Below are 24,746 nucleotides of genomic sequence, written 5' to 3' on the forward strand. Positions count from 1 at the left end.
TAGTCCTGCCCTTGCCAACACACTCACAGATTAAAACAAAGACAGTGCGACATCTAGATTGTAATTCTGCTTCAAAATTTATAGATACTTTGAGTAAGTCAAGTGTAATTGTGGACAACCATTTAGATCAGTTAACATCAAATGTAAACGTGGAAAACAATTTAGATCAGCTAACATCACGTTACAATGTGACCTTGAGAGATGTTCTGGACGCAGTGGCTCCCTTTAAAACAAAAGTGATCAAAGCACATAGAAACTTTCCCTGGTTTAATGAAAACACTCAAGCTCTTAAATTAGAGTGTTGAAAACTGGAGCGCAGATGGAGAACAACAAAGCTACATGTCTTTCAAATTACATGGACAGAGAGTGTTAAAAATATAAAAAAGCTCTCTTTAAAGCTCACTCAGAATACTATTCTACAATAATAGATAGCAATAATAAAAATCCTCGGATCCTGTTTAGAACAGTGGCTAAATTAACAAATGGGAATTCAGATCTACAGTGCAAAATACCAACAGATATTAGCAGTACAGACTTTATGAACTTCTTCAATGAGAAAATTAAAAATATAAGATCCCAGATCTCAGCATCACAGTACAAGCCGCATACTAGCTTAGCAGACCCTGCCTCACATTGCATTCAGCACTTCAGTAATTATAATCCTGTAACTGAGCAGGAAGTCTTAACTTTAATTTCTAAAATGAAACCCACTACTTGTTCCCTAGATCCAGTGCCAAGAAAACTAGTAAAAAGTGCAATGGATGTTCTTGCAGTGCCTATTCTAAACATTATCAATAGTTCATTTTTGCTTGGAACAGTACCTGATGCACTAAAGGTGTCAGTCATTAAACCATTACTTAAAAAGTTAGACCTAAACCCACCATTACTAAATAATTATAGGTCTATTTCGGATTTACCCTTTCTCTCTAAAATACTAGAAAAAGTAGTCGCCAATCAGCTTCAGTCACACCTTATGCATTACAATTTATTTGAGAAATTCCAGTCTGGTTTCCGCACTGGTCATAGTACAGAAACGGCACTAACACGAGTTGTAAATGACATTCTGATATCCTCTGATGAAGGAAACTCCACTGTAATTATGTTAGACTTAAGTGCAGCATTTGACACCACTGACCATTCCATTTTACTGCACCGGCCAGAAAATGATGTTGGGGCGTACAGGCACTGTGCTTGCTTGGTTTAGTTCTTATTTATCAAATCGATTCCAATATGTACAGAAATGTGCTAACAGTACTCCATCATTATACACAGAAGTGAGATATGGTGTCCTGCAGGGCTCAGTACTGGGACCTTTAAAGTTTTCACTTTACATGCTTTCGCTGGGATCTATCATTAGGAAACATAATGTTAATTTTAACTCATACACAGATGACACCCAGTTATACCTTTCATTTAGATAAATTGAAGCTTCTCCGATGGTAGTGAATTAAAGGAGTGGATGGATGAGAACTACCTATCTTTAAACACCGATAAAACAGAGATGTTAATTGTTGGAGGGAATGACACTGATCACAACAATATTTTGTCATCATTTAATTCGGTTGGAATCAACATTAATTTTACTGAATTAGCCCGCAATCTAGGAGTTATCTTTGACTCTAGCATGTCATTTAAAGCGCACATTACAAAGTTGTCCAAATCATGTTTCTTCCATCTTAAAAATGTTGGGAAATTAAGGCGCTTTATAAATAGGATTCTGAGAAATTCATTCATGTATTTATTTCTAGTAGGATTGACTACTGCATTGTGGTGTTCACTGGATGTTCAAACTTTTCTTTATACAGCCTCCAGTTAATCCAAAATGCTGCTGCAAGAATTATTACAAGAACAAGAAAATAATAACGCACAACTCCAGTTCTTAAATCCTTACACTGGCTCCTGGTTAAGTTTAGGGCAAATTTCAAAATCCTCCTTTTAACATATAAAACATTAAATGGCCAAGGTCTGGCTTACTTGTCTGAACTTATCATGACTTACAAACCAGAGCGCACATTAAGATCTCAAGGTGCCGGTCTGCTTATGATTCCAAGAATTAATAAAATAACAGTGTGAGGGGGCGGCACGGTGGCGCAATGGGTAGCGCTGCTGCCTCGCAGTTGGGAGATCTGGGGACCTGGGTTCGATTCCCGGGTCCTCCCTGCGTGGAGTTTGCATGTTCTCCCCGTGTCTGCGTGGGTTTCCTCCGGGGGCTCCGGTTTCCTCCCACAGTCCAAAGACATGCAGGTTAGGTGGATTGGCGATTCTAAATTGGCCCTAGTGTGTGCTTGGTGTGTGGGTGTGTTTGTGTGTGTCCTGCGGTGGGTTGGCACCCTGCCCGGGATTGTTTCCTGCCTTGTGCCCTGTGTTGGCTGGGATTGGCTCCAGCAGACCCCCGTGACCCTGTGTTCGGATTCAGCGGGTTGGAAAATGGATGGATGGACAGTGTGAGGTTGAGCTTTTAGTTACAGGGCCCCTAAACTGTGGAATGGTCCGCCTGCTACTATAAGAGATGCTCCTTCAGTCTCGGCTTTTAAATCCCGGCTGAAGACTCACTAAAGACTGACTAGAGCTGCTGATTAACTGTACAGACTGCATCTCTGTTGTTAGTCATTAGCACTAAAACATAAGTAACATGATCGTTATACAGTGATCCCCCGCCTATCACAGAAGTTATGTTCCAGACCCATCAGCGATAGGTGAAAATCCGCGATATAGAAAGAACATATATTTTTTTTACAGTTTAAGCCTTAAAATACCCATCCCACATGCTTTAAACACATGTAAACTTATTAAAACACACTTTGTAAACACATATAATATGTGGATGTCGGGCTAAGGATATGAGTAACATCTCTCTATTATAAAACATTTTAATGTCACGCAAGACAAGGCAGTGAGACAGAGCAACAAGCAGAACAGGCATCTTGGCAGAAGCAGCACAAAGCCAGTAGCTGAATCGTCCAGTTCTGCTTCGCATGTGTTCAACTTTCCCCCCTCCTCCATCCCTTCACAATGCGAGCAGAAGAGACGCAAAGTGGCAGGAGCATGGCACGCCTCCGGGGAGGTTGAGTGAAGCGATCAAGACCAGATCATCTCTGAGAGACCATAGACATATATAGATAGACGCTGCATTCACTGTGTTGCCCAGTCAACACGATACGTCAGCACATCCGCCATATTGCGAGGGGCAAAAGTGCCATTTAAACTAATACAGGTAGATGCGGAAACCGGGTTTTCTGATGAAGAAACAATGTTTAAAACAGTATTGTTTACATACAACAGATTTTGGCGAATGTTTAAATGCAATTATTTATATCCATTTATACACTTATAATAACAATAATAATAATAAATTAATTAATTAATAATAATTATTATCATTATTAAATAATTCCTCCCATATAAGTAACGTTTCTTGGACTGCCTTCTTCCATCTCCGAAACATTTCTAGACTTCGTCCTGTTCTTATGTAGCACAGTACTGAAGTATTGTTTAATGCCCTAGTCACCTCACGTATAGATTACTGTAATGTTATTCTATCTGGCATCCCACAAAAACTTATCCATCACTTACAACTTCTTCAAAATACTGCTGCCAGAATAATAACTTCTAAATCCACTGAACATATTACACCTGTTCTGTCTCAACTTCACTGGCTCCCTGTTAACTACAGAATACAATACAACATACTGCTCTTAACATTTAAAGCTCTCCACAGTCTCGCTCCCCCCTACCTCACTGATCTCCTCCAGACTTACACTCCTCTCGTTCACTCAGATCCTCATCTGCAGCTCTACTTTCTGTACCACACATCAAACTTAGTTCTATGGGAGCTCGAGTGTCCTCTCGTAGTGCTCCTCAACTCGAGAATTCTCTTCCCTCTCATATACGTCAGCTTGATTCAATAACACATTCTAAAACTACCTACAAAACTTATCTTTTCAAACTGGCATACCAATTGTGAATTTTGCACTCTTACTAACAGTTATCTTTGTGTGTTTTCTAATTATTGCTTTTTGATTTATCATTCTCTTGTTTTAATTTTACTAATGTTTAATTTTATTGTAAGGTTACCTTGAGTGCTAAGAAAGGCGCCTATATAAATAAAATGTATTAATTATTGAGACGAAAACTTGAACAATGTCTGAAAATCAAAATAGTTAGATTGCAACTGGCAGTCTGTTCTTTCTTTTAACAGTGAAATGATACACTCAATGACAAAAATTAACAATTTTCTTGTATACAAATTGGCTTAATAATTTCTGAAAACATTTCATTCATTTATCTCTTAATCCCTCTCTCATACACACACACACACACTCTCTCTCTCTCACACACACACACACAATGTGGTTACTTAAATATATACAGGATAGCATCTAAAATCCATGAAACAGAACTGTCTTACATAGCTTTTTCCGTGTGTTGCCACTCTGTAATTTGAGAATTCAGTCTGGCAATATGGAGCAGCCTTAGTTTGTGGAAGACCGTCACAACTAAAGACATGAGCATAAAATGATGGTTGTCAATTTCAAACTGTGTTTCCTCAATGTGGTCCTTGAGACAAAAACACATCATCTGAACCAATCTCAGCCCGAACAAACTGATTGATCAAAGATTCACTGACAGTTTGCCCTAATGTCAACTGTCGGATAACACACTCAGCTACTTTGACCACCTTGACTGTACCCTCAGAAGGAATCGTCAAACCTCCTTTGTTTTTTAATGTGAGCAAGTGGTAGCTTTGATCATATGATGCCGTTACAGCATCTGTTACCAAACTAGCACAGCACACATCACAGGACAGCTTTCTCAAAATCCCATCTAAGGGCTACCTCCCACTGCTTCCTGAGGTGGATTTCTTTGGGAAACCTTCAAAGTTTGTTGTTAGCTGTTAACATTTCTCAATCTACATAGATTAGTGACTAAATACGTTTAGCCAAAACGTTGATTTGGAGGCTCACTTGAGCACATAAATGCAAAGCTTTGCTAGCTTAGCCTGGCGTAGCTAAAGTTAAGATTATAAAACGGGATTTTCTAATGGCCAAATATAACGCAAAACAATTGTTCAGCATTACCTATGAAATGTATGCTCCAAACCAGATCCCGGGGAATTACAGCGGTTTGTACAAGCCCAACCAGCACATGCGTGAGGCATCTTTATCCATTACTTCACTCCACAACAGTGCCACTCGCAATATGGCGGCGACATTGATTACGATGCTGCTGGTCTTGCGGCGTCTAGTAATTCTATGTCTATGGGAGAGATACTTTGACGACACGCAAGACTAGACATTACAACCTTAGGAAGCAAAACCCGTGAGACGGTGACTTTGCACGTCACGCCCTACTTACAAACAATTTAAAACAAGTTCACTGATATCTAACCTAGCAGTTGTTGGAATGCTTTTGGCAGACAAACTTTAGGTGCTTCCAGCTCTTAAAACAACTACAAGTAGATCATGCAGCTTGCCAGCAGATGATCCGAGCACTTCTCCTTAGTGTGTGTTCAGCCCTCACACCACTCCAAATCTCCCCCAACCCAAACTTCTCCTCCTCCTCCTTCAGAATGTACAGAGCAACAAGCAGAACAGGCATCTTGGCAGAGGCAGCAAAAAGCCAGTAGCTGATCCGACCCCCCCCCCCCTTCGCAACGCGAGCAGCGTTATAAGTGCCGCGAGAAAGAGATTTAGCCACGCCCTGGGCAGGAAATAAAGGACAAATACTGTTTTTACAAAAGTTTTAAAGTAAAAATGAAAATAATGCATATGTAACAATTCCCATGAAAATAACAATCTCTTTAAATTATCCGGTAAACCAAACCTGGGGGTGGGCGAGTGAAGCGAGCAGGGAGCGGAGCCCCCTAGTAGTAATAATATTAATAAATCCGCGATGTAGCGGGTCGCGATAGCTGAACCGCTATATAGCGGGGGATTACTGTAATTGGTTACTAACCTTCACCTATTCTGTTTCTTTTCTTGGTACTCAAATGTGGCACTTGGTGCCACGGACCACCTACCAAGTTGTTTTGCCTGCCTACGGCAAAGTCATCCCTGATGGAGAATCGCAGGAATCGTGGGGTAGAGGGGTCCTTTTATTGGATTGGCTGGCCCAGTGCTGTTTCAGCTGTGGAATGGCCAAATGGGGGAGGCAGCTTGATGGCTGAGGTCTCCAGGACTCTAAACAAATCCAAATCATATTATGTGATATAATCTACTGTTAAATTCTGCTCCGTACTTGTAAAATTTTTATTTTTATACTATATTGAGGATTTGTTCTGTTCTGTGTATTGTATTGTATTGACCCCGTTCTTTTTGACCCCCACTGCATGCCCAACCTACCTGGGAAGGGGTCTCTTTGAACTGCCTCTCTCAAGGTTTCTTCCATTTTTTTTCCCAACTAGGGTTTTTTTAGGGGAGTTTTTCTTGTCTTCTTGGAAAGTCAAGGCTGGGGAGCTGTCAAGAGGCCGGGCCTGTTAAAGACCATTGCGATACTTCTTGTGTGATTTTTTTTTTTTTTTTTGGGCTATACAAAAATAAATTGTATTGTACTTGTAGCTGCCAGGGTTCCTCACTGTTTGTGGGCATTGTAATTCTGTTTGACAGCGTATTGGCTATTAAATATTAAAGGCTACCCTTGTGACTAGTGACTCGTTCCACTAAAATTAAAGCAGTTTGACTTTTGTCATAGCAAGTCACAGAGCGCTCTGAGTTGCTGGAGGTGTCGCACTCCACAACTGACTAACTGATGGGCACTGCAGCTGTCTACAACTTGCTGTGATCTTCTTAAGACTATACAGTCAACTGTTTTGAGGAGACATGCAAGTACATATTACATGGATCTATACAGCGATGACAATAAGCCTGACTTTATATCTTGTCTTCTTTAGTATTCTCTGTGAGTGTGTTTCTACAATACTGCCCCCTGTTTGTGTCATTTGTTATAAATTTGAAATGTACCAGATGTCTAGTGTTTAAAAGAGCGAAAAGGCAAGCAACCATGATTGGGACCCATATGGACTAGGAAAGTTTGAAAGGTATGAGATTATTCTTGAATATGTGACAGATGAACTTGTTGAATAAAGAACTTTCAATTGTTTTCAGTTGGTGTTATGTTCTTCTTTTCTTTTTAAAGAGTAGTATGCTTGTTGAAAATGGTATTACAGTATATGTACAAAATATTGATTGAATGATCAGTTATTTGGGCTTAAAAAGCAACGTATATAAATGATTACTTACAGTATATATGTGTTGTTTTTATTTAATTTCTTTAGTTTGGATAATTATTTTGAGTATACATAATTTTCAGCAAATTTTAATTGAACTGTTTTTATAACATTGGCTTCAGCCTATGCTATATACCTGTAATACAACTGCTTTATAAAATGCCTTCATTTATTATACTTGCTGGCAGTATTTCATTGAAGTTTTTGGTGTGTATAGCAGTGCTTAGCAGGTGCTTATAGAAGTAGTTCCACCTCTGGTGTTAACAATACAGTACATTCTCAAGAATACAAACTGAAAGGAAAATGAGCACTTGACCTTCCCTTTACTACTGAAAATCTCTTTTGGAATTTGGGTGATGCTGTAATTAAGCAGATGTTCTGAGTAATAGCCTGTTTAGTCACTAATATTTGGTCAGGTTATTGTGATTCCTAGATTCATTTTACGGTTCTAACAGCTCCTGGGCTTTGGCTACAGTGGTGAATGTGAATTGTGTTTAAAGATGTGACAAAGGAGCCTTTTACTAGAACAGTACATTTTTACTTCATGTAATATGCATCTTAATTGTTCTGATTATCAAACTGTTAATCTGGCTGTTGTTGTGTTTAGAAAAAGTAATCTCATTTTTGACTGTTCCTTTGTTTTTGTCATAAGCCAAAAGGGCACTGTGGAGTGCTGCCACATTTTCTTCATATTTCATCCTAAAATTGTTTATAATTTTTCTCTTGCAGAGGCAGAGCTTAATGCAAGCCAAATCTGCAAGAAAAGTATATCGATCCACACAAGGTATGTAGTTCAAGTCCTTATTGATAATGAGTGACTTGTTTGAAGTGCCACTCCATTCTATGTGGTGTTTAGGTTCAATAATAATGTATACAAAAACAAATGATTTTGATAATATTTCTAACTGAAATATTTAAAACACCAGAAAATAAAGTTTAACTCATTTGGAGGCTAACCAGAAGCCACTTTTAATTAAATAAACAATAAAGGTAAACTTTTTAAAAATTTAAATAGGTTTTTTTTTTTTGTTTTTCAACTAAATGAGAAGATGAAAATTATTTACCTATCTTTCTACTAAGCCTTTCATACAACAGAAAATGTTGTTCCTGCTTTACTTTATATTGCACACTTTATTCTTAATGTAAAAAGGTGGCTATCTTTTTTTTTTTTTTTTTTTTTCTTTCTTTCTCTAAATCTGAAATTTAAGACCCAATTGTTAGTGTCTCTCATTTTAGGCACGAGTCAGAAGTACTAAAGCTTTCCACACATTTTTATTATAAATATTAAACACTTTAAAAAGCATGGCTTATTTTTCCTGTTTAAAACAAAAAGACTGTTTAAACAGTTTCAGACTGTGTCTATACTTCTATATCTAAATCAGACATGATTATAAGTATGCCGCCACCTTCTTCTTTTGGCTGCTCCCGTTAGGGGTTGCCACAGCGGATCATCTTCTTCCATATCTTTCTGTCCTCTGTGTCTTGTTCTGTTACATCCATCATCTGCATGTCCTCTCTCACCACATCCATAAATCTTCTTAGGCCTTCCTCTTTAGCATCCTTCTCCCAATATACACAGCATCTCTCCTCTGCACATGTCCAAATCCACGCAATCTTGACTCTCTGACTTAGTCTCCCAACCATCCAACTTGAGCTGACCCTCTAATGTACTCATTTCTAATCCTATCCATCCTCGTCACACCCAATGCACATCTTAGACCTGGAGGTGGCAGAGTTAAAGATGCTGTCTCCTGGTTTCTGGTCAGTGCCACCGTCCCCAACCCATATAACATAGCTGGTCTCACTACCTTCCTCTAGACCTTCCCTTTCACTCTTGCCGATACCTGTCTATTGCAAATTACCCCTGACACTCTTCTCCACCCATTCCACCTTTCCTGTACTCTCCTTCACCTCTCTAGTATTTAGATGATCCCAAGATCATTCCAAGTAGTAGATCCCAAGTATTTAAACTCCTCCACCTTCACCAACTCTACTCCTTGCATCCTCACCATTCCACTGACCTCCCTCTCATTTACACGCATGTATTCTGTCTTGCTCCTACTGACCTTCCTTCCTCTCCTCTCTACAGCATATCTTCACCTCTCCAGGGTCTCCTCAACCTGCTCCCTATTCTCGCTACAGATCACAATGTCATCAGCAAACATCATAGTCCACGGGGACTCCTTTCTAATCTCCTCTAAAGTAAACATAATGGCTATGCATCTTATGCCGATAACAGTATCTAAAACTTAAGACCGATGCCTGTACTGTACCGTAAAAATAATTATCCATAAGATACAATAGGGAACAGGAATGTAATGCTTTACACTATTTCAAAATTGGTAAGTTATAATATCAGTTCAGCATGTAATGTTTAGTTATTGGATACGGATTAGCAATTTTGGTCATGGAGGGCCACAGTGGTTGCAGGATGTATTAATAATAATAGTAATGCATTTTATTTATAGGGGCACTTTACATTAGCAGTAAATCTCAAAGTGCAACATAAAAAGATTAAAACTAAGGCAAGGCAAGATAAAAACAGTGATAAAACAACAATAATTCTAGCATTCTTGTTAATATGCTTTCCTAAATTAGAAAAGTCTTTAGCTGTTTTTTTAAAACAGCCCACAATCTGCTGTGTTCTCAGGCTCACTGGTAGGGCATTCCAGAACCGTGGAGCAGCGGCTACAAATGTTTGGTTGAATTTAAATTATTAATGCATAGAGTAGATGTCAGAACTCTGCACAACCTTACTGAAATTCCATATTTTGTGTGTGTAATAGTTAAAATGAAGACAAATCATGTCATGCCTTTGTCATGGATTCTACTTTAATGATTGAGGCTTAGCATGTGTCATTACTTAAAAATTCTGCCTAAACCAGGAAACTCCTAAGCTTATAAAGGTCTAAGATAAAGGAAAATGTATGTACATCTCAACAGCTAGAAAGTGGTTAGATACCTTCCAAGGGAATGAAAAGTTAAAATGAGAGTCAGAAGCTTAAGGAAGACCACTTTTCACATTATCAGATTGTCATCATTTTAGAATATGTCTAGTAGCAATCCTGTGTTATATAGAAATATGAAAATACACATATAGAAAAATTTTTAAAAATACATTTTTCTTCACAATTCCACCCTTTTTTGTTCTTCTAGGACAATTAATCGGCTTCTTTTGTTTCATCCTAATATCACAAGAGAGAGAAAGTTCAGTTCAGAAAGAAGTTCTTTGGGTCTTCTCCCATATTAACAGTAAAATTACAACAACCATGTTGCTAACTATAGTTTCCTTGCACACTAACATACAGCATTTGATTATCTTAAACAAAATACCATTGCAAATTTCAACCATAAAGCCTGACCTCCGTATCACTATGAATGCTCTTAAATGGTTTAAATCCTGCCTCTTGTGTAGATCCAGCTCTGTGTCCTGACATGGAAAAATGCCATGAATTTGGCAAGCAAGTATGGGGTGACCAAAGGATTGGTACTGGTGTTTACTCAATTACTGTATGTTGACTTGTTTTGTAAGTTACGTTTTGTAAAAGTGTCTGCTAAGCTAATAAATTTAAATGCAATAAAAAGAATTAGTCCTTGCAACCATTGAGGTATGTCGTTCATCGGGCCAGTTAACCAGTGGTCATTGCTTTCACCATTTTGTTCAATTCATTCAAAGCATGTCAAATAAGATCTGAGATCGAGGAAAAGTTAAAACTCGCATCATAAATGTAGATACAACACGGGGTCCCAATAACTGCACAAGTGCCTCCCTGGCTGGCCAGGTAGCATATGAAGAGCCATTTGGTTTTGCAGAGTGACTGTTCATAGGCCTACCAATACAGCAGACATTTCATTGACTACTTCCACAGTGAAGTTTGTCACTATCTGTAATGCTTGAGGTTTTCAGTCTCCATATCCAGAGCCATTTATCAGTGGTATGAAATGGTGGATGCCCTTTTTCATTCTCCTCACAGCCTCCTTGTTAAGATATCTGGGAGGTATTTAAGGAATCATGTACAATCCTATTATGCAGTAGAAGATGTACCAATGAACGTATCTTGCAATGCTGTCTGGGCAACTATGGATATGCTTTCTGTCAAGAAATAAAGTACATATTATTAGGGTGTGTTGGAGAGTAGGTAAAGAAGAAAGGATTAGTAACATTAAAAACCGTGTCATCCAAGAACTTTCAGAGTAGTAAGCTGTGTAGCTGGCAAATGTGATAATGCAGAGTATATGTTAACAACCCATCTGTTGGCTGAGCCACTGGGTCTCTCTGGTAACCTGGTGGTGGGCAGGTGTTTTCATCTGGTGTTAGAACTAGCAGGGTTGGACAAATAGTAAATGCATATGTAGCCCAGTTTATATACGGGGTGGGAAGGGGGAGGTTTACCTGCAACTTTTTACGGCAACGTTTATTTATAAAGATTTGTTGTACACAAGTGCATAACACTCCATCTTCTACCACAATATTAACACAGTGAATATTTCAGTGAATTAGATGATTGGTCTCGAACCTGCAACCTTTTGGTTATAAAACAGTAGCTCATACCTTTTACACCATCCAGGAATACGTATTCACTTTCTGTCAATTGACATTTGAGCTTGGGTTTGTAACTTATTGACGGCAACATGTAAATTGAATGATTTTTTTTTTTTTTTTTTTTTTTTAAACTTTGGTTATATTTTTGAATAAAAGCGCACGTGTTTGATGTTTGGACTAAAGTCTTCACACATTATACACTTCACATCATTATTAGTATAACATGGAAAAAGGTTGTGCTTTAGGTACGTGTTCAGCATTTCTTGCCTCACATTTCCTTTCATCCTACACTTACCCAGATTTTTGTAGACATGGAACACACATGAAATGCATGTTTTCGAAATAACGATATACTGTATTATTTACCCTATGCAACTCCAGGGACGTTACATGCAGATAAGTAGCCTTGGCTTGAGCTGGGAGAACTTTTTGCCCGAGTTGAGCTCTGTCAAGTGGTGGGGGTGGATAGCTGGCTGCTTGTGCTGATCGATACATTTACAAAACAAAAGACGCTGATGGCGAGGTGCGAAGGAATTTAAGGTGGGCCGGGATTACAAGTTTTTTCTTAGGCTTCAGGGATTCTAGTCTTAAAGGATTATGTCACGTTGATGCATGATCTTTCTCCAGTACACACAAAAATATAAAAATTAGCTGAATACTACATAATGTTGTATTCTCGATTCTTGTTTACAGACCCCACCAATACGTTTTTCTGTCAGAATCATCACCAATTTGACCTTTGATGTTATTTTGAGATGCGGTATGTCCTTTACAGTGCCACACAACTTTAAATGGCCACAGCCAGTTAGCTGTGTATACATCTGCATAATAATATGTCATAGTTGGACCATTAATCAGGTCCCTGTATTCGTATAGATGAGATTTATGGGCTTTGTCACCATTTTCAGTTATTTTGTACTTTCACATGCATGTGTCAGACTTTCAGCTTTAATTCAGTGGGGTGAACAAAACGATTGCATAAAAATGTGAGGCAACTAAAGCATTTTTTAACACAATCCCTTCATTCAGGGGCTCAAAAGTAATTGGACAAATTAAATAACTGGAAATAAAATGTTCGTTTCTAATACTTGGTTGAAAACCCTTTGTTGGCAATGACAGCCTGAAGTCTTGAACTCATGGACATCACCAGATGCTGGGTTTCCTCCTTTTTAATGCTCTGCCAGGCCTTTACTGCAGCGGCTTTCAGTTGCTGTTTGTTTGTGGGCCTTTCTGTCTGAAATTTAGTCTTCAACAAGTGAAATGCATGCTCAATTGGGTTAAGATCAGGTGGCCATTCAAGAATTTTCCACTTCTTTGCTTTAATAAACTCCTGGGTTGCATTGGCTGTATGTTTTGGGTCATTGTCCATCTGTATCATGAAACGCCACCCAATCAATTTGACTGCATTTAGCGGGATTTGAGCAGACAGTACGTCTGTGAACACCTCAGAATTCATTCAGCTGCTTCTGTCTTGTGTCACATCATCAATAAACACTAGTGTCCCAGTGCCACTGGCAGCCATGCACGCCCAAGCCATCACACTGCCTCCACCATGTTTTACAGATGATGTGGTATGCTTTGGATAATGAGCTGTTCCACGCCTTCTCCATACTTTTTTCTTGCCATCATTCTGGTAGAAGTTGATCATGGTTTCATCTGTCCAAAGAATGTTTTTCCAGAACTGTGCTGGCTTTTTTAGATGTTCTTTAGCAAAGTCCAATCTAGCCTTTCTATTCTTGAGGCTTATGAGTGGCTTGTACCTTGCAGTGCACCCTCTGTATTTACTTTCATGCAGTCTTCTCTTTATGGTAGACTTGGATATCGATACGCCTACCCCCTGGAGAGTGTTGTTCACTTGGTTGGCTGTTGTGAAGGGGTTTCTCTTCACCATGGAAATGATTCTGCGATCATCCACCACTGTTGTCTTCCGTGGAAGTCCAGGTCTTTTTGCGTTGCTGAGTTCACCAGTGCTTGCTTTCTTTCTCAGGATGTACCAAACTGTAGATTTTGCCACTCGTTATATTGTAGCAATTTCTCGGATGGGTTTTTTCTGTTTTCGCAGCTTAAGGATGGCTTCTTTCACCTGCATGGAGAGCTACTTTGACCGCATGTTGTCTGTTCACAGCACTGTCTTCCACATGCAAGCACCACACCTCAAATCGACTCCAGGTCTTTTATCTGCTTAATTGATAATGACATAACGACGGACTTGCCCACACCTGCCCATGAAATAACCTTTGAGTCAGTTGTCCAATTACTTTTGAGCTAGTGAAAAGAAGGGATTGTGTTTATATAAAAAAAATTTAAAAAAAAGCTTTAGTTGCCTGACATTTTTATGCAATCGTTTTGCTCACCCCACTGAATTAAAGCTGAAAGTCTGCACTTCAACTGTATCTGAATTGTTTCATTTAAAATTCATTGTGGTAATGTACAGAACCAAAATTAGAAAAAAGTTGTCTCTGTCCAAATATTTATGGACCTAACTGTAGCTGGTGGGAGGGGAAGGGGACACCTTTAGCGGTCCCTCAGCAAACAGCACATCTCTAATGAGACATCATTCATCAGTTAGTGGTGGCTTTTCTTGGCATCATTATACCTTTTACAACTTTGTGGTAATGTACTATCAAACACTGGAGGATGCTTAAGCATAAAATCAACATAATATAAACACAAGTAATGTATATACCTGTGGTTTATTGCAGTTTACATTATTTGTGTTTTGTGATTTAAAGTGCAGTGATTATTTCAAACCTATTAGTAAAATGACAGTGAAACAATATCTTTCAGTAAAAGAATTAATAATGCATTATGCAATTTTGCCAGTATTTCTAATAATGAACATTTTTGCTACAAGTTCCGATTTGCACAAAATTTAGGTTATGATTTTCCCAATGATTTTGTAACCCTATTTTGTATGCAAGTCAAAACTTACACTGTATAGGATGATTCAGTTTGAGGTGAGTTTCTCCAGCAATTTAGTTAGGATCATACAGTCCATCTTGAATATCTCAGTAATAAATAAATGCAGCATGAAGCTTGATAGTGCCTGCCATGCTGGCAATCCTAGGATTCAGTAGTAGAAACCAGAAGTAAAGAAAGCTGTCAAATGGGAGAAAGCTGCCTTCTATGCAGTGTTAGTAGTAGCGTCTCCAAAGTTGCCTGAGACATACTGGTAAGCCTAAAAAAGAAAAAGGTACAGCAGTGGCTAAAGCAAAAGCCACTGTGTGGGTCGAACTTGGAGAAGCCATGAAGGTTAAATTTCAGATGGCCTCGAGATTCTAGCACACCATTTTGATGTCTCAACTGGGTAGGCAGAATGTCATTCAGGCTGTTTTCAAAAATAACTATTTGTTACTATAGCACGTTTTCTTACAAAACATGTATAGCTCAAAGCAAGAAAAAAAACTAGGAACAGAAGAGTATAGTATATAAATGCATAAATAAATGAAATGGCAAAAATTATAAATAAGAATAAATCAATACAAACATAATAGAGATAAACAAGATAAAACAATGTTCTCCATCCATCCATTATCCAATCCTAACTACAGGGTCACGGGGGGGTCTGCTGGAGCCAATCCCAGCCAACACAGGGCGCAAGGCAGGAAGCAAACCCCAGGCAGGGCGCCAGCCCACCGCTAAAACAATGTTCTTAATTATGGATTTATTTGCTGTTGTTTTTTGTTTAAATCTCCAATTATTATAATAAGTCTGATACTATGGTTATATTGCCAGATAGGAGAGAAAAACAAAAACTCTAGCATGCGAGATGCTAAACAAAGTAAACCCACAGAGTTTCCATTGCCAAATAATCGTGGGGCATTCTTAAGCACATCTATATTTGGTAGTAGTTCCTTGTTTTTGTGTTTCTTCCTAGATGATTCAATGCAGTGGATCCCATCGACAGTTGGAGTATCCAAATTCTTTCTAACATCACAAACAGCTGCACCATTCTTTGATTAGACGGTGGTGGTGCAAAACTGCAGAAAACTGGAAAAGAAAATTAACAATAGTAGTAAATGATGCTTGCAAATCTGTTATATGATATTGCAATGCATATAGAACCTATTACTTTTTAGTAGATTATTTTATAAAATGTTCTATGATATTAGCCTGGCGTCTCTCTATGGGTAAGACATTCTGACATATAACAGCAAAAGTCCGCTTCACCACTTCTTTTATGCTTAGCTCTTGGAATAACAGGCAAACTATTGTTCAGGCATCTAAGATTTCTGCTGGATATATAAGGGGGCAAGCACTATAAAATATAAGATGGAGCAAGATTGTTCTCAGCTTTATACCATTAATAGTATTGTAAAATCGATTCTAAAGGACACGGGTAACCAATGTAACAATGCTAAGACCTTTCAGATGAGTTCAGATTTTCTTTTACTGGCTGAGATTCATTCTGAACTAACTGTATTCTATTTTTGTCTTTCTTAGGTTGAGTGTAATATAGTTATCTAGTCTGCTAAAAACAAAAGAGTGAATTGATTTTTTAGTATCTTGTGATGTTATAAGAGGTCTAACTTACAAAAATGAAAATACAATCCTGGTAAAATGGTTAATATGAGACTTGAAGTTTTGGTCTATGTCCATAATAACACCTGAATTTGTTACTTTCTCCTTGTCTTGTAGTGCCAGGTGATCATGATTATTTCTAAGGCCCAAACTTTTTTTTCATTCCTGCTAACAACTGTTGTTCACATTTTTTTTCCCTTGTTTAGCTTAAGGAAATAACTACTTATCCATCCTAAAATGCAAGTTAGACTGGTTCAGAGAATTGGGAAATGGTTGCATTAACTTAGGATATTGTTGAGAGACAGAAGGACTGATTCAAAAAAACTCTTAAACTCCGTGGATACACCTCTTCGAGGAGGCAGTGCGAGGAGCACCAGCTGCGGGTGGGTCCATATCTTAGGTTGCTGCAGTAATTAAAAAGCTCCAAAGTGACAAAGTCAAAGGGAAAGATTAAGTACAACAGGAAATGCTGATTAAATACAATAAAATAAATACTGTAGATTGTTTATTGTGGAGTTGCTTTAGCTCACACTTCTCTTCAGTGTTGCATTGAAGGTGTCAATGCTGCCTTTAGACTGACAAAAAGAAGTGCTGGTTGCCATATAGAAAGTGGCGGGATGGGGAGTGTTACACTTGGAAAGTGATCACACTGTTTACCTTCCAAGTTAAATCTAACGTACATGTACCAAAACTAAGGCTTCACCTGAGACCTAAACCTCCAATCTAAGAGGAGGGACGTGGATGCTGTCCTGACAGTGGAATTGCACACCAACTCTGTTTCCTTGCTGAGATACGCAAGGCGCCTTGGGATTTTGCCAGACCTGTCTATGTGTGTTTTGTGAACTTTGATAAAGCTTAAGATTATATACCTTGTAGTACCTTATGGCAGGCGCTTACAGGAATATAGGGTTTCAGGGAAATTGCTACCTGTTACTTAGTTCATATATTTTGGTAGCAAGAGTTGTGCTCACATGCTTGACATTAAGAGAAATGTGATAATAAATGATGTATGTAGTGATTAAAGAGCTTTGAAAGGCTTGTTAAAGGCCCTGTGTATCTCTGATCCTCTGCACTTATTACTCAAATTGGGTGACTACCGATGCCATCACAGAGTTACTGTACTCCACATTAAATCACTTAGACAGCAGGTGTAGGAGTTCTGTGAGACTGCTGTTGGCAGATTATAGTTTAGTGTTTAACACCATAGTCCCCCACATTCTGATTGCTAAGCTCAATGACCTGCGATTTGACGCTTCCATTTGCTGTTGAGTCCTGGATTTTCTTACTTGGAGACTGCAAGGAGTGCGGGTGGGCAGTATCATTTCAAACACCCTCACTGTCAACAGAGAAGTACCGCAGAGATATATTCTTAGTCATTTGCCCTATACCCTGTATATCTATGACTATACTGCTAGGTATAGCTCTGACTCTGTTGTGAACTTTGTGGATGACACAGTAGTGTGGGCTGCAGTTTAGGGGAGGATGACCTCTACTACATGGATGAAGTGGTCAGCCTTGCACAGTGGTGTCGGGACAATCATTTAAGCCTGCATATCAGCAAGACCAAGGAGATGGTCATGGATTTTAGGTAAACTTGAAAGAAAAGTTAAACCCCTTCATCATCAGTGATTCACCTCTAGAAGTGGTACACAGATATAAGTACTTTGGGGTTTATGTTGCCAAGGAACTTGCATACAGATTCTGTTATCAGTGAAGTCAGGCAGAGACTTTGCCACCTTAGGCAGTTGAGAAGAATACTCAGACAGGCCTCTTCACTTCTGTCATCTAACTATCCCAAAAACTGGCCTCCTTGCTTTAGCAATTTATCCCTGATATGCAGGTGATAATCTAATTAACTCTTGGTGCAGATAACACAGATGACTAAGCTGATCACTTGATTACATGTGCATGTTAACTTGCCAGTCCTCAACCATTTAGTCACTCTATGTCAGTCCATCTTTAACCACGATGCCATTCGTTGAGCAAAACTCTCTTTGATACCTTCACCCACCATTTTCAAAATTGCTTTGTTACAGAGTTTCACATTGTGAATTTATGTTGTGTTTTTTTTGTTTTAGTAGTTGTTGGGATTTGCTACATATTATAAGGACAGAATTAACATTGTTCTACACAGCAGGAGCTGTCACTTCAGCCGTACTCGTCAACTTAACACATTAATGAAAGAAGATGTGCATCGGACAAAAGTTCAGATGATGAAATATTATGACAGATCTGTGCCCTCTGAAAATGGTTATAATCATTTTCTGTTTTCCTGCTGCTTAGTGCAGAATCACTCCAACCTTTCTGTTAGACATTTGCATTTGATAGCGCTGTGAACAAAGGTGCCCTTTCACATGGTGTTAGTTATAATAGTTAAATCTGCTATGAAAGATGGTAAAGCACGCCAGCCAAAAAAGGCCTTATTCTGATGATTTCAACATTTTACTATTAAGAAGTTAAGTTGTTTTGTTCATATTCTGACTGGGAATAAACTATTTGCTAATTTATTCTAACGGAGGTAGATTCCTTTTTTCAAGCAACCTATTCTACTTTTTTTTCCCTTAAGAATTATTTATTGAGATCTACATCCTGTTGCAATGGCAATGAAAAGTAACATTATGTTAAAATCATAGAACCCCCAAAAATCTTTATGTACACCAATAACCAAAAACCATTAAAAATCAAGTATTTGAAAATCCTGTATATGTAGCCAGAGACTGCTTTGAGTAACCATATTAAAAGTTATTTCTGTTGAAATAGCAATAAAAAACAAAGCCTGGCCACTGTTTCTGGAGTAATCATGGTACTCTGTTTAACAAAGGTGTGCTTGTTAATCTATATGGCATCTATTATGTTGCCATGTTTAGAAAAATAGAAGACCCACTGTAATTTTTCTCTCTTTTTATTTTTCTGTTTAGTTTATTTTCTATTCATCTGTCATGAGTAGAAGAAAGGTATTGTTAGTGTGATCTTATACTTGAATATTGGCAGTAGTTTTAAAACATTGTTCCAAGCAAATGGTGATATGTAAAATTGACTATCTGAAAATATTTACGGTGCTTTTTTTCCCCCCCCAATTTCTCCTTAGATGTGGCATATAAAAGTGGTAAAATATTTCTTCGGCATGTGGGAGTTTTAGAGCTTGATAGACGATTCATGGATATTGCTGACACCTTTAATAAGCAGCAAGAGCATCATCAAAGCCTGACTGAAAAATTAAGACTGCTAAAAGAGTGTTATAAATGTTCACCTGCAAGTTCCTTTAGTGAATGTTTCCATACAATAAGAGAGCAACACAGTAAGTACTGTCTATATGTATACTACCGTGCATTTTAACATGCTTTTTTTTTTAACAATTTCTTTAATCTGCAAAGTATATAATCATGTTACTGATTATACAATGCTGAAATATTTTGATTCATCTTGCATTTGGTTTTAATCTCTTATACTGTTTAAAAAAAAAAAAAAAAAAAATTGGTTTATGTTGCACTTTCAGAAGCTTTGGTCAAGATGCCCCATCCGTTATTCAGTACTGTAATAAATTCAGCACCCACAGAACTCTTAGAAGTTGTGATTATTAATGCTAAATTAAAGAAGAATATGCATTGCAAATTAAATTTGCTATTTTATTTGTAAAATACTTCATACCTTCCTACATGTTGCCCTTTATAAATGCAGAATGTGAAGGAAATGCTACACAACTAGTGCCAAGGCAAACATGACATATTTTCACTCAGCTTAGGTTCTGTTGTTGTTGCACTGCTTATTGGTTAAACAAAGAGGTAAAGCTCTGTTCTTATTATCATGACAAAATAATAATGACAAAAGTAGGACCTGTTTATTTGTTATGCTTTATATGTACACTCTTGAAGTTGATAGATGTCAATATCGGACACTGCTTACTATCTTAATTAGGATAAATCTTTTAGACATAGTGTACACATGACAATAGCTTAAACCTAAATGAAGAATTTGTGTTTTGACAGTAATCAAGGTTCATCCATTAATGGGCCTTGCTAACCCATTTCAGGAATATAGGGTGCCTATCTTAGCAACATTTAGGCAGAAGGCATGAACCAGCCCTCGAAAGTGTAATGGCCTGTTGGAGGGCCTGCTTAGGTTGATATTACACTACACAACTTTTCCAATGATTTTCAGCTGAGCCTTCATTTACGTAAGGTTTGTGAGTTGTGGACTATTGTGGCGAATGCCACTGGCTTCTAGTCCTGTAGATCACAATGCGATTTCAAAGAAAGCAAATGTTTTAGACCAAGCACTCTAGAGCTTTCAGACTGAACGTCACTATTCAAATGCAATTTGAACTTATTTGAAAAAGTTCTTATTTACAGGCAAAAGCTGACATTCGATTATAAAAGAACCAGTAACAGCGCACTGCATGATAATGTGCAGTGAATGCACTTGACTTGACCATCTCCTCAGTCTCATTTGTTCTTGCGATTCTCTTTCGCTCAGTGTTGGCCTGTCTTCATTGTGTGGTCTTTTCTTTGCTCTCAGTTGCTCAAGCAATTCTCTTTCACTCTGTGTCAGCCTGTCGTAAACGCTGAGTGCGCTCTTCATAGTTTTCATACTCTTTCTTTGTATGTTTAGTATTCATTTGCTCAGAGGTTGATGTGCTTGTTGCTACTTTTTCCCCCCACCCTAGTGGCCCGCTTCTACTCTTCTTTTGTCTGCATCTTTTCATGTTAAAATTGATTAAGTCAGTTTTTGTGTTGCAATTACTTAGTATGTTTTCCTTAATCTTTCACTTAAGCTGGCACTTAAGTCTTCAATCTGCCTCAAGAATGATTTAAGATATAAAGAGGTAGGGGAAGTGACGGCGAAGGTGGTACGGATGAGAATGGCGCCCGTATGCATGCGCCGCACAGCCACCCCGCTGCCGAGAGTTGATTTTACAGTAAAATAAAAAGAGTAATTCTAAAACTCTTCGCTTTTTATATAAAGCTGTAGTGCATAGTTTCAGCGTAAGTATATGTGTACCAATTTTAAGGCTACAGGCTATTTGATTTTTGACCTTGACCTTCCTAGATTGGCCTTTGATCTTGGAGGTCAATCATCACCCTGAAAGTGGATAGTAGACATCACATAGTATAAGTGTACCACATTTCAGGTAATAGGTAGTACTAGGGTGTTGTACTGTGTTAGCCATTATGAATGTAGAGAAAAGCCAAGCAAAATGACACCTTTTATTGGCTAACTAAAAAGATTACAATATGCAAGCTTTTGAGGCAACTCAAGGCCCCTTCTTCAGGCAAGATGTAATCTTACATCTTGCCTGAAGAAGGGGCCTGAGTTGCCTCGAAAGCTTGCATATAGGTCAAATGGTCTGCAAGCTACAGGTGTTTTAAAATCCTGGACAGACAAACGAACAGCCACAGTAGTGTATTATATAAGAAGATACAGTAGTTGTTTGTTTTACCTGCACTAAGTTTGGCTTTGAGTTACTCCAGAAGCATTATGCCTAGCTGCTACATTTTACTGATTTGTTTTTGTACTTCACATCCACAACCAGACTTCTCATAATTTTGAATGGTTAGCTTGTTTTCTTCATTTGAACTTTTTTTGACCCAGCACACTGCCCTTTGATCTGCAAGTGGACTTGGAGCAGTTTTTCTAAATGCTTCTCTGGTGTGGTTTCCAATATTTATTCCCACTTTGTATTCCCACTTCTTGCATTCTCTGTCTTACTAGCTGCTGGTTTAACACACAATACCTAAAACAATGAGGTATAATTAAAATATTGGTGCTTCTGTATACAGTATGTTAAAGTAAACTGATTGTTTGGACCTTGACTTGACACTGTGACAATGCTGCTTTCCCACGTGAATCCTCTGATGCAGACTTCGTTTTTATTCTGAATGCCACAATATAAACGATACCCTGCTACTGCCCATTAGACACCTCCAAAATAACAAGTCTGCCTTCATTCTGCATGCCTCCTGCTTGCACTTTTACTTTGTTTACTATTCTCATCCAGTCACGGTCTTACTAACTAACCCATATTCCTCTTAATCCTTGTCAGGACAGCAGGCCATAAAAGCAGCCATGAAAAGGAGCTTAAATCCTTCTAAGCCAAATGCACCGGCACTATACTTTGCATGGGGCACTATATCAATAGTTATTGAAAGTCAAAACGGATAAGGTCATGTGCTCAGCCTTCTGTGAAATATTTGTTTTGCTTTTTCCCGAATTTTAATTATTTTATAGATGTAAATAGCTCGGGGGGGTATTTTTCATACGTGGATTACTCGTTTAACTGGATGTAATTGTTGACGATTTGGCATGGTCCTGGATCTGTCAGTTTTTCGAAACTCTTGCTATATGTGTTGTCATAGCAACACATCCCTGCTTGGAGCAGGTTTGTTCTATGTAAACAAGGATTAGCTCACACACTTAATCAGTGTCCGTGTGTAGAATTCATTCAGTCATGACTTCGCCGTTCATGAATGAGCAACCAATTGATATCGGTACACAAATTATAAGAAGAGAATTTCATAGAGAGGGGTTTGTGCGATTGGCAAGATCCTTTATTGCTCCCGGAGGAAATTCTTTTCGAAAGATATTACTTTAGCCAAGGAGGAATATTGAACCTCAAAAATTTATTAGGACCTTATATTCGAAGTCAAACTCGGCGAAGTCAGACTCTCACAACCACACAGACAGTATGCATTGCTTTGACGTTTTTTGCAAGCGGAACTTTTTTTATATACTGTAGGCGATGTGGAAAATCTATCTAAAAGTGCAGTTTGCCAGGCAATTCGTAAAGTCTGTTTGGCTCTGAAATATTTCCTTCGGGTTTTCATAGTGTTTCCTGGACACCTGCATGTGCAGACAATAAAAGAGGCGTTTCATGCCATTGCAGGTAGGTAATACACAGGTGAAAACACAATCAGCCGAACATTCACATTACCCAGGATTTCCAAATCTGATTGGGGTACATGGGACTGATCAGAGTGGAGTTTGATTTGGAAAATGTACCTCTTCTCCTTATGAATAATCAGACACAGTGTCTTCATCAAATATTTGACCTTTGTCAATATCTCGTTGGTCAGACACAAGTTCTAGGGATATGGCATTCCCTGCAACTGACCCAACAAAAAAAGAGGGCTATATGGAACATACATATGGCACACATTGAGGACAAATATATGCAATGACCATCCTTTATCTGAAATGAAGTGACCACTGCATCCTGCCACTGGTTCTGAGGAGGAGCTTCCCCCTGGAATGCCCTCAGAAACAGGGCGATGGGCATTTTGCTGGAGAGCCAACTCTTCTGCAGAGGTTAGGTCTGGACCGCGTGGACCTCCACCTGTTTTTTGCTTGTCTGCCTTCTGATTGTTTTAAAATGAATGTTCTTTACATTATATATGATTCTTTATGTCAACAATTCTTTAAATAGTTATATACCAATATTTACCAGTTTGAAGTATATTCTTGTACTTCACTTTAACCTGTTCCCCTGCTCTCCTTGTGCTCACGTTTGATCTGGAATTATGACATATTAAATAATAATTAATCTGACACATAGGAAATGAAATGCCGCTTTCAGTAAGTATAATGCACACGCGTTTAATTTGTCGGCCACTTTTTGCCAGCTGTCTTTTCTGATTTGGGCTGCTTTTGCAGTGTTACTCCTTGTGCATATTAAATCTTGAAATCCTTCGAGTAACTAACTAACATGCACACACCCACCTACGCACACACCCACACCAACACACACACAGCTTGTGTGAAAAAAAATGCGCCCATTCTTGTTGCAGCCTATCAAAGACTTGCTGATCATGTTTTCTAGACTCAATATATATGGGATTTTCACTTAGCGCAGGTGTGCACATTCATCTCGGATGATTAGATCCAGCTAGACTAATCTACTAAGTTTCACCGGCATTAACTCATCCAAGATCAGGCATCTGATCTCGGATGATTTACGCGAGGTACGGAAAATACCCCCCAGGTATGAGACTTGGGTTATTCTCATGTAGACATTTCTTTTACAGCCTATACAGTAATCCCTCGCTACTTCGCGGTTCACTTTTCGCGGATTCACGACTTCGCGGGTTTTTAAATACAAGTGATTGCCCGCCTATCGCGGAAGTTATGTTCCAGACCCATCAGCAACAGGAGAAAATCCGCGATATAGAAAGACCATATAAATAAACATTTTTATAGTTTAAGCCTTAAAATACCCATCCCACATGCTTTAAACACATGTAAACTTATAAAACACACTTTGTTAACACATATGATATGTGGATGTCGGGCTAAGGATATGAGTAACATCTCACTATTATAAAACATTTTAACTTCACTCAAGACAAGACAGTGAGACAGGAAAATTGGTGATGTACAGGCTTTTAAATTATTGACAGGCAGAGCGACAAGCAGCACAAAGCCAGCACAAACTCCACTTCTCCTTAGCGTTCATTCAGCTCCCCA

General features: G+C 38.5%; 1 protein-coding gene across 1 annotated transcript in view; it reads left to right on the forward strand.

The window, feature by feature from the left end:
• Positions 1 to 24,746, forward strand: part of si:ch73-345f18.3 (uncharacterized) — a 38,997-nt gene that overhangs the window by 9,663 nt on the left and 4,588 nt on the right. Inside the window, exons 2-3 of the mRNA XM_028818289.2 lie at positions 7,955 to 8,009; positions 19,378 to 19,587. Coding sequence (XP_028674122.1) covers positions 7,955 to 8,009; positions 19,378 to 19,587 — 265 coding nt within the window. The remainder of the gene's footprint in view (positions 1 to 7,954; positions 8,010 to 19,377; positions 19,588 to 24,746) is intronic.

This window comes from Erpetoichthys calabaricus, chromosome 13 (genome assembly GCF_900747795.2).
Source record: "Erpetoichthys calabaricus chromosome 13, fErpCal1.3, whole genome shotgun sequence".
Taxonomy (NCBI): domain Eukaryota; kingdom Metazoa; phylum Chordata; class Cladistia; order Polypteriformes; family Polypteridae; genus Erpetoichthys; species Erpetoichthys calabaricus.